The sequence below is a fragment of the Phyllostomus hastatus genome, unplaced genomic scaffold, assembly GCF_019186645.2.
Source record: "Phyllostomus hastatus isolate PE091 unplaced genomic scaffold, TTU_PhHast_1.1 phas_scaffold_755, whole genome shotgun sequence".
NCBI lineage: Eukaryota > Metazoa > Chordata > Mammalia > Chiroptera > Phyllostomidae > Phyllostomus > Phyllostomus hastatus.
In genome coordinates this window covers 7,206,425-7,220,436 of record NW_025334039.1, presented here as the reverse complement: position 1 = coordinate 7,220,436, position 14,012 = coordinate 7,206,425, and the positions used below count along the sequence as shown (strand labels likewise).

Here is a 14,012-nt window from a genome sequence, read left to right as displayed (position 1 = left end):
GCTGGGGGTGGGGGTAGAGGGGTCAAGCAAAAAAGAAAAGGGACTCATGGACATGAAGAACTGTGGAGATTGCAGGGGGGAGGGGGGTTGGTGGAGGTGAAAGAGGGTATAAGGGGAATAAATGGTAATGGAAAAAACACAATAAAAATAAACTATTAAAATATATATAATATATTCTTCAGTGACAAAAAATTTTGAATGTTATTTGCTTAAACTATATAGAGTATATAGGAAGAGTCCATTATGTGGTAAATAGGGTGGAAATAACCTTTGTAAAAGCTGATAAAATTAATTATATTCAATTACCCAAGAATAGACAGCTTCAAAGACACGTGTAGAGCATTTAATCAAGTTGAAAAATCAGAAATGCAGCCAGGTTTTACATGATAATTTTCAAGTCTCTCAAGCTTTTTCACAAACAATGGGCACACAATTTAAAAGTAAATTTTATCATCACTAAGTTGTACAGTGATTTTTCAGAAACTAAATGGTCATGAACTCATTTGACCTCATATCAACAATCATTATTGAAAAAAACATCAGAATTTTCTGTAAGAATCAACACAGAGAGCAGTTCCCCTCTGTAGCTATTGTACATCCTGGACAGACACATAATTCTTAACAATAAATTATACTTTATGGGGTTTTCATAAAAAACAATATTATAAAATCTTCATATTCATATTTCCTTCATCTTAACATGTGTTAATTCTGGAAATCATGTTGGGAAACAAAACTCTGTTGTTTTCACAATTACTTACAATTCTATTATCCTTAATATTTTCAAAATGCTGTGAAAATACAGGTCATTATTCTACATCTTAACATTGCATACGCTAGTGGCATTTACTCTTCACCTGTAGGTGAGCAAGCTCAGTTAGAAGACTCATGGCAATTTCCCTGAAGGAATGTAACCAGGGTGTGTGACTTAAGGAAAATCAAGACTACAATCCTGGTATCTGTAATAGTGGAAACAATAAAAATAAAGTAAAAAAAAAAAAGATTGCAACCTTAGCCTCCAGGACAGGATTTCTCAAACTTGACACTATTATACCTGGGGCAGGCCCATTTTTTGTTGCAGAGGTACAAATCAAGGATGTTGAGCACCATCCCTAAGTTGTAGTCACTAGATGCCAATACCACCTCCTTGTCACCTATGAACAACCAAAAATGTATCCAAACATTTCCAAATGTCTCCTAAGGTGCAAAATTTCCCCATTGAGAACCATTGGTCTGGAGAGAAAATGATTGCATGAGCACCTACATAGATGAATACAATTTATACTTTTTTACATCCTACATATAAAACTTTAGTTCTCTGTGGAGTGAAGATGACTGGTCTAGAGCCTTCTTTAAAGTTTGTGTTCTCTCTGTTAGAGTAATCCTGCTGACCACAAACTGTATTTTGATATTTCTATGACACATTTTTCAGAGAAGAAACAATCTCCATACTATTACATTGCAAATTATTAACAACTCAGTATTTTTTTGAGATTTAATTAATTTATTTTTAGAGAGAGGGGAATGGAGGAAGAAAGAGAGGGAGAAAAACATTAATGTGTGGTTGCCTCAAGTACTCCTTACTGGGGACCTGGCCCACAACCCAGATATGTGCCCTGACTGGGAATTGAACTGGCAACTCTTTGCTTCACAGGCCAGCACTCAATCCACTGAGCCACACCAGCCAGGACAACAGCTCAGTATTTTTAATTACTAAATGAGCTTTGTTTCAAATTTTGATTTCCAATCATACTGAGGTTCAAAGTAACACTATTTGAGTTAATAAAGTGCTATCAGATCTTCGATACTCACATTATTTCTGTGAGGTAGATGTTTAGTATTATGTTTCATTATTAGAGGAAATAAATAATAAATTCAAGGTTCACAACATGTCAGTGACAAAAATAGACAACTTATGTGGGTTTTTCCCTCCCATTCGAGTTGTTATGATAAAAAATAATTAAGAATATTAGGTTATTTCTTTGATTTTGCCCAAAGATTTAGATTAAATAAATAATTTTTAATAATTAAGAATAATATAACTTTTCTTAATAATTATATCTGCCACTCAAATATCCATGAAAGTAAAAGGTCAACAGAGTACAGATGATGCATTGTAGAACTATGCCCCTGAAACCTGTATAATTTTGTTAACCAGTGTCACCCCGATATACTCATTGAAAAGAAAAAACAACTTGTATCTGAAAGTCACATATTTATAAAAGTAAAAGCTCAACAGCTCCTAATCACAAAGACACACTGTGGTAAAAGAAAGTGGAGAAAAATGGAAGTACCTTCTCTCTCACTAAAAATACACTGCAAACCCCTTGGCAGTCAGATATGAGAAGAAAATATTTAAATGACCTGATATTGATTTCCAAAACTGAAGAGTTCTACACACATGTGCATTTAGAATTATCAAATAAATAACAACAGTTCAAATCACACTCACATAAAACAAAAAAAGATTGTCTTTCTACTCATTCAAATTTACAGATTTACAAAATTCAATGTGCTTACAAATACACTGATTTAAAAATAATATCTATACACATATAAAATATATGAATACATTGTTACTTAACTGTTATATAAATCCATGTTTTAGATAAATGCTACTTCCTATTTTTTATTTCTTAATGCTTTCAATTAGCTACCATAAATGAGCATGCTTCCCTAAATATCAGAAAAAAGCAGAAACATATTTAATTATAAAATAGATTAATGTACATAAATACTTCTGAAATTATTTTAAAACATTGCAAAGCTAAAAAAATCTTCTAAACAATATCTAATATGGGCACTACAGGGAAAAAAGTTATTGAGGAAAGCCTTAATATTTACCAAACTCTTAGCTATAAATGTAGCAAAATAAACAAAATAAACTTCAAGGCTCCTACTTGAAATGTTAAAACATGGAACAAACCATACATTTAGTAATTCCAGAACATTAAAGAAAACTAGTGTTTGCCTATGTAATTTAGCTCTTTAACTGGGAGGATATACTAGAATTCAGGATTTCTAAGCATATGTATCATTAAATTCAGTTGATTACAAAGTAGTTGACATTCAAAAATTCAACTTAATGGCATTCACTGTAATCATCAAGGGAAATTCCAAGGAGCTTAACCATTTTTAATCATGTGAATGTCCTTGAATCACCAAATGCATGAGTACCTACGCCGAAGGTACTTTAGTCAGTACTAGGCTCATGGGTGTTTATGATTTATAGGCCAGGGCTTAGTGAACCAGGATGTGGGTTAGCATGATTCCCATGAGGCATCTCAAGACAATAGGGTAAACAGGAAATTAGGAAGGCAAGCAAAGGTAAAGTGCACAAGAAAACCAACGCTGATGCGAAAGAAACTAGGAGTGCACACGAGACCCAGAGTCTAAGAAAGGCAATACAAGCAGCCGGTGGCCAGGAACTCTAGCTAACAAGCTACAAGGCATATGAATAGATGCTGGCACCAAGAAGACCTTGCTAATTGGACCCATATTCTGTCCCAAACAGTACGTTTCTTGATTACTACCTCCCTGAGCCAGAATTGGTTTCAAGGCTAATGTGTGCCCTGGGCTGGGAACGGTCAATGAAAAGTAAAGATACACACAACGCAGACCTGTTGCTTCATTTCTCCCTAAGAATAGAGTATGTAGTAGGAGGGAGAGAAGTGCATTTCAAACTTATATGCTAGCACCAAAAGTGTGGAAAAATATTTGTAATAATGTCTGAATTTAAGAATATGCTTTTGACCATCAAATATGTGTGTATGTGTGTGTTATCCTTTTGGCACATAGGGGATCCTAACTTTCACAACGATAGCTTCATGGATACAAAGCAGTGAGACACGGGAATGCTGACACAGACACTCTGAACTCCAGAGCAGCATCATTAATGAGTGTAGTCAATGAGGAAAGTCAGGACTGTGCCTAACAAAATTTTATCCCCCAAAAGTTTCCTCCAAAACACTCGTGACAGAACAAAAAAAAAAAAATGCCTAACCCTGATCGGATTATCTTTGAAAACACAGAAAACTGGGACACTGGGTAGGGTCATCTAGTATCACAGCTGTTTCACAAATGAGTCCCATTGATCTTGCCACTTTGATCTGTGAAGTTCAATTCAATGTGGTTGAAAGCAGGATTATCGGTTCCACCATCTTCTACTGGATGAGATTTATAGCTTAAAACACGGTCCTTCTGAAAGAAAATGTTAACATGGTCATTAGAAAAAGGAACTGTTCATCCGTTTAATTCTAAATAGTCACTATCACTTTGCTTTTTCCAAATCGGCTTTGGAAAGGGAGCTGTCTACCAAGGGAGAGAGAGAACAAAAACAAGTCATGAAATTGGGCAAAGACCTTCCTTGTCCATCAGTTCAAAGGACTACGAAGACCAACTAGTTATCTATTCAGGTGGTAAAAGCAGTTGTACTAATTTGAGGGAAAAAGAAATCCAACTTACTTTCTTAAAAATGTCAAAAGTTGATAAAACATCCTCTTTAGTTAAGAGAAATTTGCGGTCTAAGTTTTGTTTTCTTCCTCCTGAAAAATATACACATTATTTACATTATTAAAAGGATACCTATAACTACCCAGTGACCACCCATCACACAGGCATTGAACTTGTGCACATTCAACTCTACACACATAAAACACAAAGAGAAAGAAAAGCTTTTAGATAGTGCTGGACACTTAGCCCACTGTCTCCCTTGCCTTATTCTGCAAGGCTGGCACTGATCAGTGTGAGTCCAGTGTTTCAAGATAAATGCAAGCCAGCTGCCTCACCTGGTACTCAACTAGAGAACGTGTCATGTGGCCCGATACTGGTGGGAAAACCAATTTAAGAGCATCCTTCACGATCTACAAATAAAATATCAAAGCATTTGCCTCTGCCTCAGATGGTCAAGTTGCCTTTTCTCTATTTGGTGGCTATGAATGTGGATGTGTGTGAAGAAATGCAGGAAAGTATAAACGGTTGAATGAATTATTTAAATAAAAACCAATATGATGATTGGTGTTTGATCCAATTCCTCTTCCCGAAGGTTTTGCTTTGATTTGTTATTTTATTTGTGGATCAAAGAGGATGCTTTTAAAACCGTGTATCTCAAAGAACCTCCACATAAATCGCCTAGGAGAACTACTTAAAATGCAGATTCCCCGACTCCAACCTGGAAAGGCCCAGTTAGAATCTCTGGGGGGACGGGCACTGAATTCTGACTTGCACCAAATTTTCGAAGTGATCATTATTCCCTCCAATATTTGAGAAGCACCACTTTAGTAAAAATACTAGAGTTTTAATTTTGGGAACCTCTGCTGTTCTCAAGAGGAGATCAGCTTCAGATGAATTCACTCAACATCATTGCCGACCACGTGCTGGAGACTCTGTGAGGTGCTGGAGAGGCAGAGTGAGGAAAACCGTCCCCGCACTCACAGTTCGCCATCTACTCAGGGAACTCTTCACCCCACTTCCCCGATGATGAGACATGCTCCCAGTGCACAGGGCCTGGTGAGGTGACGCTTAAACACCCACCAAGTCTATTTGGCCTGGTCTTCCAGATTCCCAGTATCCTACAGTAGAATTGAAATATAATTCCCAAGGAGCACCAGAATTTTATGTTTCTAGATTCTTTCCCAGGTGTTCACTGCCGCTGTGGAGTGAGAATGTCATTTACGACATGTATAAAGTTGAAGTGTTTTTTAACCAAACTGGATGCCTGTTCTCCTGGAAAGAGCTTTACTTTTTAAAACAAAACATGCAGTTGTGTAGGGTTTGAAAATCAAAGCATTTAAGGAAAAAAAAGATTTCTCTAATACCCCATTCTTAAAGGAAAAAAATGGGTTAAATAAGGACCAAAAGTCTGATAGTGCAGGTTAGCTGTGTTCCAGATATAAACAACTGGATTACTGGTGAGAAAAATTTAAAATTTGTCTTAATATACAAGAAGAGGCAAAAGTAGGTTTACAGTTGTGAGTATGAGAAACACAGAGTTTATTCTTATTGTATTATTTGTTAATGATGGTATTATTTTCCATACAAACAACTGTAAATGTACTTTTGCCCACTCTGTGTATCAAAACAGACAAGAGAACAAGCCTACTGTGCTGGTAATTTTATTTACGAGAAAAAGCCCAGTTTGTTTTGAAAAGAAACAGAGTAATTTAAAACAACTGTTTCACGGTTAACAAATAGTTACAAGCTTTGTTCTAAATGGGTCATAATTATACGTTATAATAGATAATAATATTATAATTAATATAGATATAATTATATTATGTTCACCAGTAATTATTCACATAATTTATTAATTATAAACACAAGTGTCAGAAGTTTGGAAGACAGTGCTATTCGGGTAGCAAAAAACAACGAGAGAAGGATTCCTTCGAGTGTCACGGTGCTGGTAGCTTTGTAGCAGAAAGCAAAGACATCCCACACACTGGGACCAAGTGCAGGATGTCTGACTGGTTGCTACACATCGGATAAAGAGGGCGGTGGAGCTGCCTCCCCCAGTCTGGCTGCTATGGATGCAACCGTGTGCGGGAATGTAGGAAACGAGAGAGCCTGGCTCTTTTCACCAACCCACGCTACTAGCCTGGTCCGAGCCACTGTGACCGCTCACCTGATTACTGCAAAGCCTCCTACTAGAGGCTTGCCCTCCTTCCCTTACAGACTATTCTCAAGGCTGGGTCAGAGTGCTCCTTTGAGAAGTATTGGAAAAGCAGTTGAAGAAATTATCCCATGTAGTAGACCTAATAGGCACAGAGGTGGAAAATAGGAGAGAAAAGGTAAGAAAATTAGAAGAACTCTACAAGATGGGAACATTTAACTTAAAGGGACTTTGCAGAAAGAGAAAGCAGGAAATTACAAAAGAAATAATATAAGAAAATGCCCCAGAACTGAAGATCATGGGTCTTCAGACTGCAAGGCCCCACTGACGGCCTCGAGCAGGGCAGCGCTGTGAAAGGGGCCACAGGCAAGGGGTCGGCAGGTAGCATGACACTGGCATTCTCAACAGAAACACAGGAAAGCCAGATGAAAATTAAGACATCCTCTCACAGACAAGGGAGTTATTTTTAACCTAGGATTCTCTACTCAAACAATCAAGTAAAAGGGAGCATTAAAGATGTTTTCTTCAGGCATGCATCTCTTCCAAAATCTCCTCTTTTCCACGTGATGCATTCAATTAAGGAGGTAAACCAGAATCAGGAGAGGTAGGGTGCAGACGGCAGGGAATCTCACACAGGAAGGAGAACAAGGGAATTCAAGGAGAGAGGACAAACCGAAGTCCCAGGGAAACAGTTCTGCAGCAATCCAAGAGAGCAGCGTATACTATGTGCATTATCAATTTGATTTATTAAATTATTTTTTTAAAGTTTATGAACATCTGCAAATAGCCCTCACACACTATTTACTATAAAGTTTATAATCATCACTCCTCACATGTCTGTACTTCTGTACAGTTCACAAAGGTCGGTGTGGGACAACGACACAGGGCTGTGGTAACAATATATGTAAAATCCCTAGCATTGTAGTGGGATTATGCAATTTCTTTCAAGCATTTTATTTTTGTCTTAAAGCAACCTGTGAGACAGGCAGGTCGATTATTATTATTCTCAGTTCACACAAAAGATAGCTAAGGCTCAGAGTAGCTATACAGACTTTTCCAAGTGCATGTGGCTAGTAAATGGCAGAACAAAGATTCGAATAGAGATGAGTCTCCTGCCCTCAAACTTCCCATGAGTAAAATGCAGCAAACAATTAAACTAGCTGTTAACAGGACTATAGTGAAATAACATAAACAGCTAGAGAACAGATATGGTAAAAACTGATGTAGAGGTAAAAAAATACAACACTGGTGTTTATACACTTACCTGTTAATAAACTGAGAAGCATTCCCACGAGTAACGTCACCAAAGTCCCAAGGGTGCTGAAGTACAGGTACGATAAGGAATACCAGTTATCCATGAGTGGAGTCCTAAGAGAGAGCACAGCGTAACTGTGAGATGTCACGTAATGCTCCTAGCAACTAAGAGTGTCAATAATCCTTATGGAAAACTCTAAATGCAATGTTTCATAATGATTTTAATGTCATAACCTGCTGTCCCAAGTTTATCTTATTGGATCAGGAATGAAAAGTATGACTTAACCTTGACTTTATACTATAATACTAAATGTCCGTGTGCGTTCATTCAACTCCGATTGGTGTCCCAGGCACCATTCTTGTCATCTGAAAGTCTACCATTGAAAAGGAAGGTGAGGTTCCTGCACGCATAGAGTTTACATTCGAACGGGGAGATAAACACAATAAACAAGTCAACGAATTAATCAGTGTAGTAACTTCCACTGACGGAAAGTGCTGTAATGGAAAAGGAAACGAGGCCATGTGACATTAACAGGGTGGAAAGAAGGAACTACAACCTGATGTGTGGTCAGAGAAAGCCTTTGTGAAGCAGTGACATTTAAACTGAGATCTGAATCACAAAAGGTTCCGGAAGAAAGCGCCCTAGAGAGGGGCGAACACCAGCCCTCAGAAGCACAGTGGGCACGTACTGGGAACTTAAAAAAGTAAAAACTGAATCCGGGTGACCGAAACCCAGGAGTGAGGCCACCGATGGGCCTCTTGTTCCATCTTCAGTGAGACGGCCCTCTGGATGATTTCCGAAGATGCCGTGCGGATTCAGGCCAGCACGCCTTTCCGTACGTTGTTTCTCCGTTCTGCAGTGCGCAGTCCTCCTTCCTTCTGCCCCTTCTCCCAGCCTCGTTCACCTGATTGGCTCCTGCTCGTGTAATATTCTTCTAAGAAGGCTTCCTTGGCTCCACCCAGACTATGTTAGGCTCTTCCTCCTCCTGGCCCCCATGACAGCCCAGGGTTACCCCCTGTCTCAGTGTGTTGTTCAATAGTTTATTTTCTTGTCTGACTTTCCTTCTGGTCATTTTCTATGACAAGAAGGACTTTCCAGAACTTCTCCCTCTAGCCAACCTCTGCATTCTTTTAGTGGGACGACACCTGTGAAGTCTTCATACACATCTATGCTTCAGCTTTGTTTATATTCATCCTTTTAACAAGTATTTATCAAGCATTTATTAGCTACCTACCAGGTGCTGGTTATTATACTTATTGTACTTACTGACTTAGTTGTTTTGTGTATATTAATACACTCTCTCCAGCTAAGGGATCATTTCCTGTAAGGCAAGAGCCACAGTAACTGTGAGGGGAAGACTTTCTGTGGCTGCCACATGAGGAACCAGCCCAGGGCTGAGTACACAGTTCATATTTAAAAGAACCTGTTTATTAGCTGAGTTATTTTATAAATAAGCTAACATATAAAAGTGTTATTATGGTACCAGGCACACAGTAAACCTCAGCTGATTTATTTGCTTCAGGGATTCAAATAACCATTTTTCTCTTAGACTCTTAAATTAAGAGAGATGTTTACATAATCAGAACAAATGATGAGCATAATTGGAAGGGTCAAGTCAAGGAACGTGTATAAAGAACCCATGAACAAAGACAAGGGCCAGGGGAGGATTGAATGCACGAGGTGGGGGTGGGTAAGGCATGGGAGAATAATGGGAGGGGGGGAATGAGGAAAATAGTAATTGAACAACAATTAAAAAATTGTAAAATAAGTACACCCTGAACATCCTCCCACTTACCCTCCCATTAATCTTTTCTCCCCTGTGACTCTGACTAATGACATCTCACCAGGGCCCTCATTAGTGGTTTCGTGCCTGTCCAGACTGCTCCCTGCATTTCCGTACCCCTCTCCCCACAGCAGCCCACCTAGTCAAATCTCTCTAAATATGCCCCAGGTTCTGGAATGACCTTTAGTCTCTACCTGTGGAGAGTTCCAACCTTGAGCTCCCACTGACAAACATTCTCATAGCTGAATTCCCTGTGGGACATAAATCACTAATAATGTCACACTACTTCTCTCAAGAGAGAGAGATCATGTTTTGACCTTAGCACAGGTGTCCAACCTTTTAGCATCTCTGGGCCACACTGGAAGAAGAAGAGTTGTCTTTGGCCACATATGAAATACATTGTGACACATAATCACAAAAAACTGTCATAGTGTTTTGAGTAAATTTGCAATTTTGAGTTGAGCTGCATGCAGTCCATGGGCTACAGGTTGGACACCCCTGCAAGGGAATGGTTCTCCAATGGTTTTATTCAGGGCAAGCTGGAACTGGGCCAATACTTTGAGGGCAGTGGTCTCGTCTTCCCGGTCCTTGGCCATATCCACAGGGTTTATGCTTTCAGGCTGGACATTTACACAACTGGCCCTTGAAAAATGAGGACGTTGAGGCCCCAGCCAGCTGCACAGCTGAAAATGTGCACATAACTTTTGCCTCCCCCAAAACTTTACTGCTAAGAGCCTACTGTTGACCAGAAGCCTTACCAACAACATAAACAGTCAATGAACATATATTTTGTATGTTATGTGTATTATGTACTGTATTCTTAGAACAAAGTAAGCTGGAGAAAGAAAACATTAACAAAATCATAAGGAAGAAGAATGTATTTATAGTACTTTAGGTATTCATTGAAAAACATCTGTGTATAACTAACTGCACCCGCATAGTATAGACCTGTACTGTTCAAGGGTCAACTACATACTCACTAAAGAGAGCCTTGCTCTCGCACCCCCTGTACAATAAAACAATCATCTACTGACAGGTCTGCATCACTGTAGTAAATCAGGCAGCATCAGTAACCAGAAGCTCAAAAGTGTACTGCATGCTGAAAACTCCAGCAGGAAGGCCTCAGGTCCAACCCACTGCTAGTGCTCTAACAATTTGGAATCTTTAAAACTGAACAAATAGCCACATATTTAGACAACTGTAGCTTTGGTCAGTAAAACCTGTATACTTCAAAGACTATGTAAGCAATGTTTTTTTTTCCATAATTGAGCTTTTCACTTTAAAAGTTTTTAAGTTGACGAAGAAAATTTTCACTCAACTAGAGATGATACTTCATAGCATTTGCCCATAATGGAATTTTTATTTTTGTTGTTGTTGTTAGTATTCAAGCCTTCTCCAGATCTGTAGGTAAGGCAGAAGTTTCTATAGAAACTGAAAAAGTATGGCTTTTTATTTTGCTATTTCTGAACAAGCTATTATAGCAGAAAGCCACTGCGCTCTACTCATTTCCAAATTATGCAAAAACCACCGTGTTGCAGGAAGAAACTGGGGTTTTTTACCTGCCACATCTATTTTTTTAAAGATTTCATTTATTTATTTTTAGAGAGGGAAGGGAGGGAGAAAGAGAGAGAGAGAGAGAAACATCAATGTGAGGTTGCTGGGGGCCGTGGCCTGCAACCCAGGCATGTGCCCTGACTGGGAATCAAACCTGTGATGCTTTGGTTCACAGCTCGTGCTCAATCCACTGAGCTACACCAGCCAGGGCTGCCACATATCTATTTTTAAAAATTATGACATTATAAAGCTCAATTCAATACCTTTCAACATTGTGTATTTGAAAAGCACTAGTAGAAAATGGCATTTCTGTAGTTGTCATCCAATTTGTCCCATTGCCTGTGCTATTAGTACAGCCACTGGTTTGGAGGGGAAGCGGCATGGATCTCTCAGGAAGAGGGGGATAAAGCTGAGCTCCAATTCCGACCCAGAAAGAAGCACCAAATCCAGCCAACAGACCAACGAGTGCTCCCTGCAAAACAAGTGTTTAAAAGAAAAACAACAACACAGTTTGCTTTGAGATGGACGTTGACATTACAAGGTTAAGCTCAACATGGTCTAAGCCAAATTTACCAGCTTCCTCCTGAAACTGTTCCCCCTCACCAGATCCCTTACCTTTTGTCACCTCACCACGGGCCCCTGATCCCTCAGCCCCGAGGACTCTATAACTCCATTCTCTTTCTTGGTCTCCTGGTCTAGCCAGTCACCAAGGCCTGCCCATTTTCTTTCATAAGTCTCATACTTCCACTTCTTCCACGCCGTTTCCATGGCCAGCACTCTGCTCTGGCCTCCTCATCTCGTCACACCCAAATAACTACAACAGTCCTGTTGCTGCCTCCAGGCCAGCCCTATCTTTATTTAACCTGTGAGCAAATGGCACGCCACATGAACCACGGACTATGAAGAAGAAGGAACGACAGAGTCCCTTCCTATAGTTAACAACGTGCACGACTGGGACCGTGCTGCAGGGTCATGGCCGGTGGGGCAAACGGCGAACAGTTCTCCCAAGTGACAGTGACGGTGCATACAACCAAGCCAAGTGTTTCGAGAGATAAATGGAGACGTCCTCTCTGAAGACATCAGTTTTCCCAGCCTGTGGAAAACTTGGGCCCCCCACTCTTGCTTGTTATCAGTAATCCAGGTGTTTTGCGGCCTCTGGAATGATGTAAGCCCTAGTTCCAAATGACGGGGATAAAGGCAAACCCGGAGCTGGGAAGCCCCTTCCTCTGGGGTGGAATTTCCCTCCTTCCTTTAAGAATAACGATCAGAGAGGGCAGCCTGTACCTCAGGCTCCACATAGAGCGGACAGGGGAGAATATTTGACGGAAGGGGGAAAACATAAGCCAAGGCACGATGGGAGAGTGAGAGGGCTGCTGACCAGACTGGAGGATTCACGTTACGGACAAGGACTGTGAGCTGTTTCCTTAGGCTGGGAACCCCTGAAGGCAGAATTGGGGTTCTTTATGTTTGATGCCCTGACGTTTACTGCAGCTTTAACTATCAGAAGTAGAAACTCTGTGGTCGAGGTGGTGAAGACCTTATTGCCCTTTTTGCTGTACTCTGGATATTCACAGGTACCCTCAGCCCTGCTCCCCTTAAAGTTCTCATATCTGAGCCTGTCAACCTCCTTCTTTAATTGTTAATGGTTAATTTTCAAGAAGAACAAAAGGATACATGCACAAGAAATGTTGCCCTTTACTTATATTATGAATGTGTGAAGTTGCACTATACTGTTCTGGCTGTTTACACTGGGCTCCACAAATGCAGGCTCCTGGTGCACAGCACTTCACTGTACACCCCAGCCGAGCTGGTATGAGTAGTCTAAGTCACTGAGACAAGTCACTGCTGAGGGATGTCATAGGAACCACATCTTTACAACTAAGAAAAAATTGTAAAGCCACTACTGCATTTTGGAAAGAAAGCTTTACACCTATTCATTCTTTATACTTACAGTTGAGTTGGCAAAGGGAACCAAAATGCCCAAAGAAAACAAGCCCAGAAGCGGTCCACCGATCATGCCGATTATGCTAAGTGCTGCCTACAGAAATAAGATAAAGTCGGCAATTAGAAATTTCAAGTCCAGAGTTAAAATGTTTCAAATTAAGCCCTGGCTGGCGTAGCTCAGTGGATTGAGCGCAGGCTATGAACCAAAGCATCGCAGGTTCAATTCCCAGTCAGGGCACATGCCTGGGTTGCAGGCCACAGCCCCCAGCAACCGCACATTGATGCCTTTCTCTCTCTCTCTCTCTCTCTCTCTCTCTCTCTCCCTCTCCCTCCCTTCCCTCTCTAAAAATAAATAAATAAAATCTTTAAAAAAATGTTTCAAATAAATGTCATCAGGATAAGGATTTAAAACACTTTGGATCCTCCCCCAAAGCATGGCAGCCTTGTCATTGGAAGAGAGATCATCAGAACTTGGAAACTTCTGCGTCTTAGCATCCAGTATCCACATGCTCCCTCATGCATCCTCAAAAAAGGGAAGCCAACTGTAAGGGAGGTGGAGACTCAGGGGACAATGGGAGCACCCACATGAAGCCTAAGTCAAGAGTGACAACACTCCTCCCAGCCTGGTTCTCCCAGACCTTGATGATCAATCACATCACTCCTCTGTGCTTTCATTCTCTCAAAGTCCCCCTGGAAACAAGGGTGTAGACAAGTGCCGCTAAGGGACTGCAGATGGCAAAGAAACCCAATGACATCCTTGGTTCCCCAAGTATGGAACTAGAACAAAAAATGTGATTTTAAAAAAGACGTATCAAATCACATGGAAAGAGATATAAAATCCAACTGACCAATGGCAACCTTTGCTTTGA

General features: G+C 40.2%; 1 protein-coding gene across 1 annotated transcript in view; it reads right to left on the bottom strand.

Annotated features, from left to right (window-relative positions):
• Positions 1–321: 321 nt before the first annotated feature.
• The window catches only part of SLC5A8 (solute carrier family 5 member 8), a 42,220-nt gene continuing 28,529 nt past the window's right edge, over positions 322–14,012 (bottom strand). The window contains exons 11-15 of the mRNA XM_045826652.1: positions 13,151–13,237; positions 11,463–11,671; positions 7,872–7,975; positions 4,465–4,544; positions 322–4,200 (exon numbers count right to left, since the gene is read on the bottom strand). Of these exons, the coding sequence (XP_045682608.1) occupies positions 4,075–4,200; positions 4,465–4,544; positions 7,872–7,975; positions 11,463–11,671; positions 13,151–13,237 (606 nt within the window). The 3' untranslated portion in view covers positions 322–4,074. The remainder of the gene's footprint in view (positions 4,201–4,464; positions 4,545–7,871; positions 7,976–11,462; positions 11,672–13,150; positions 13,238–14,012) is intronic.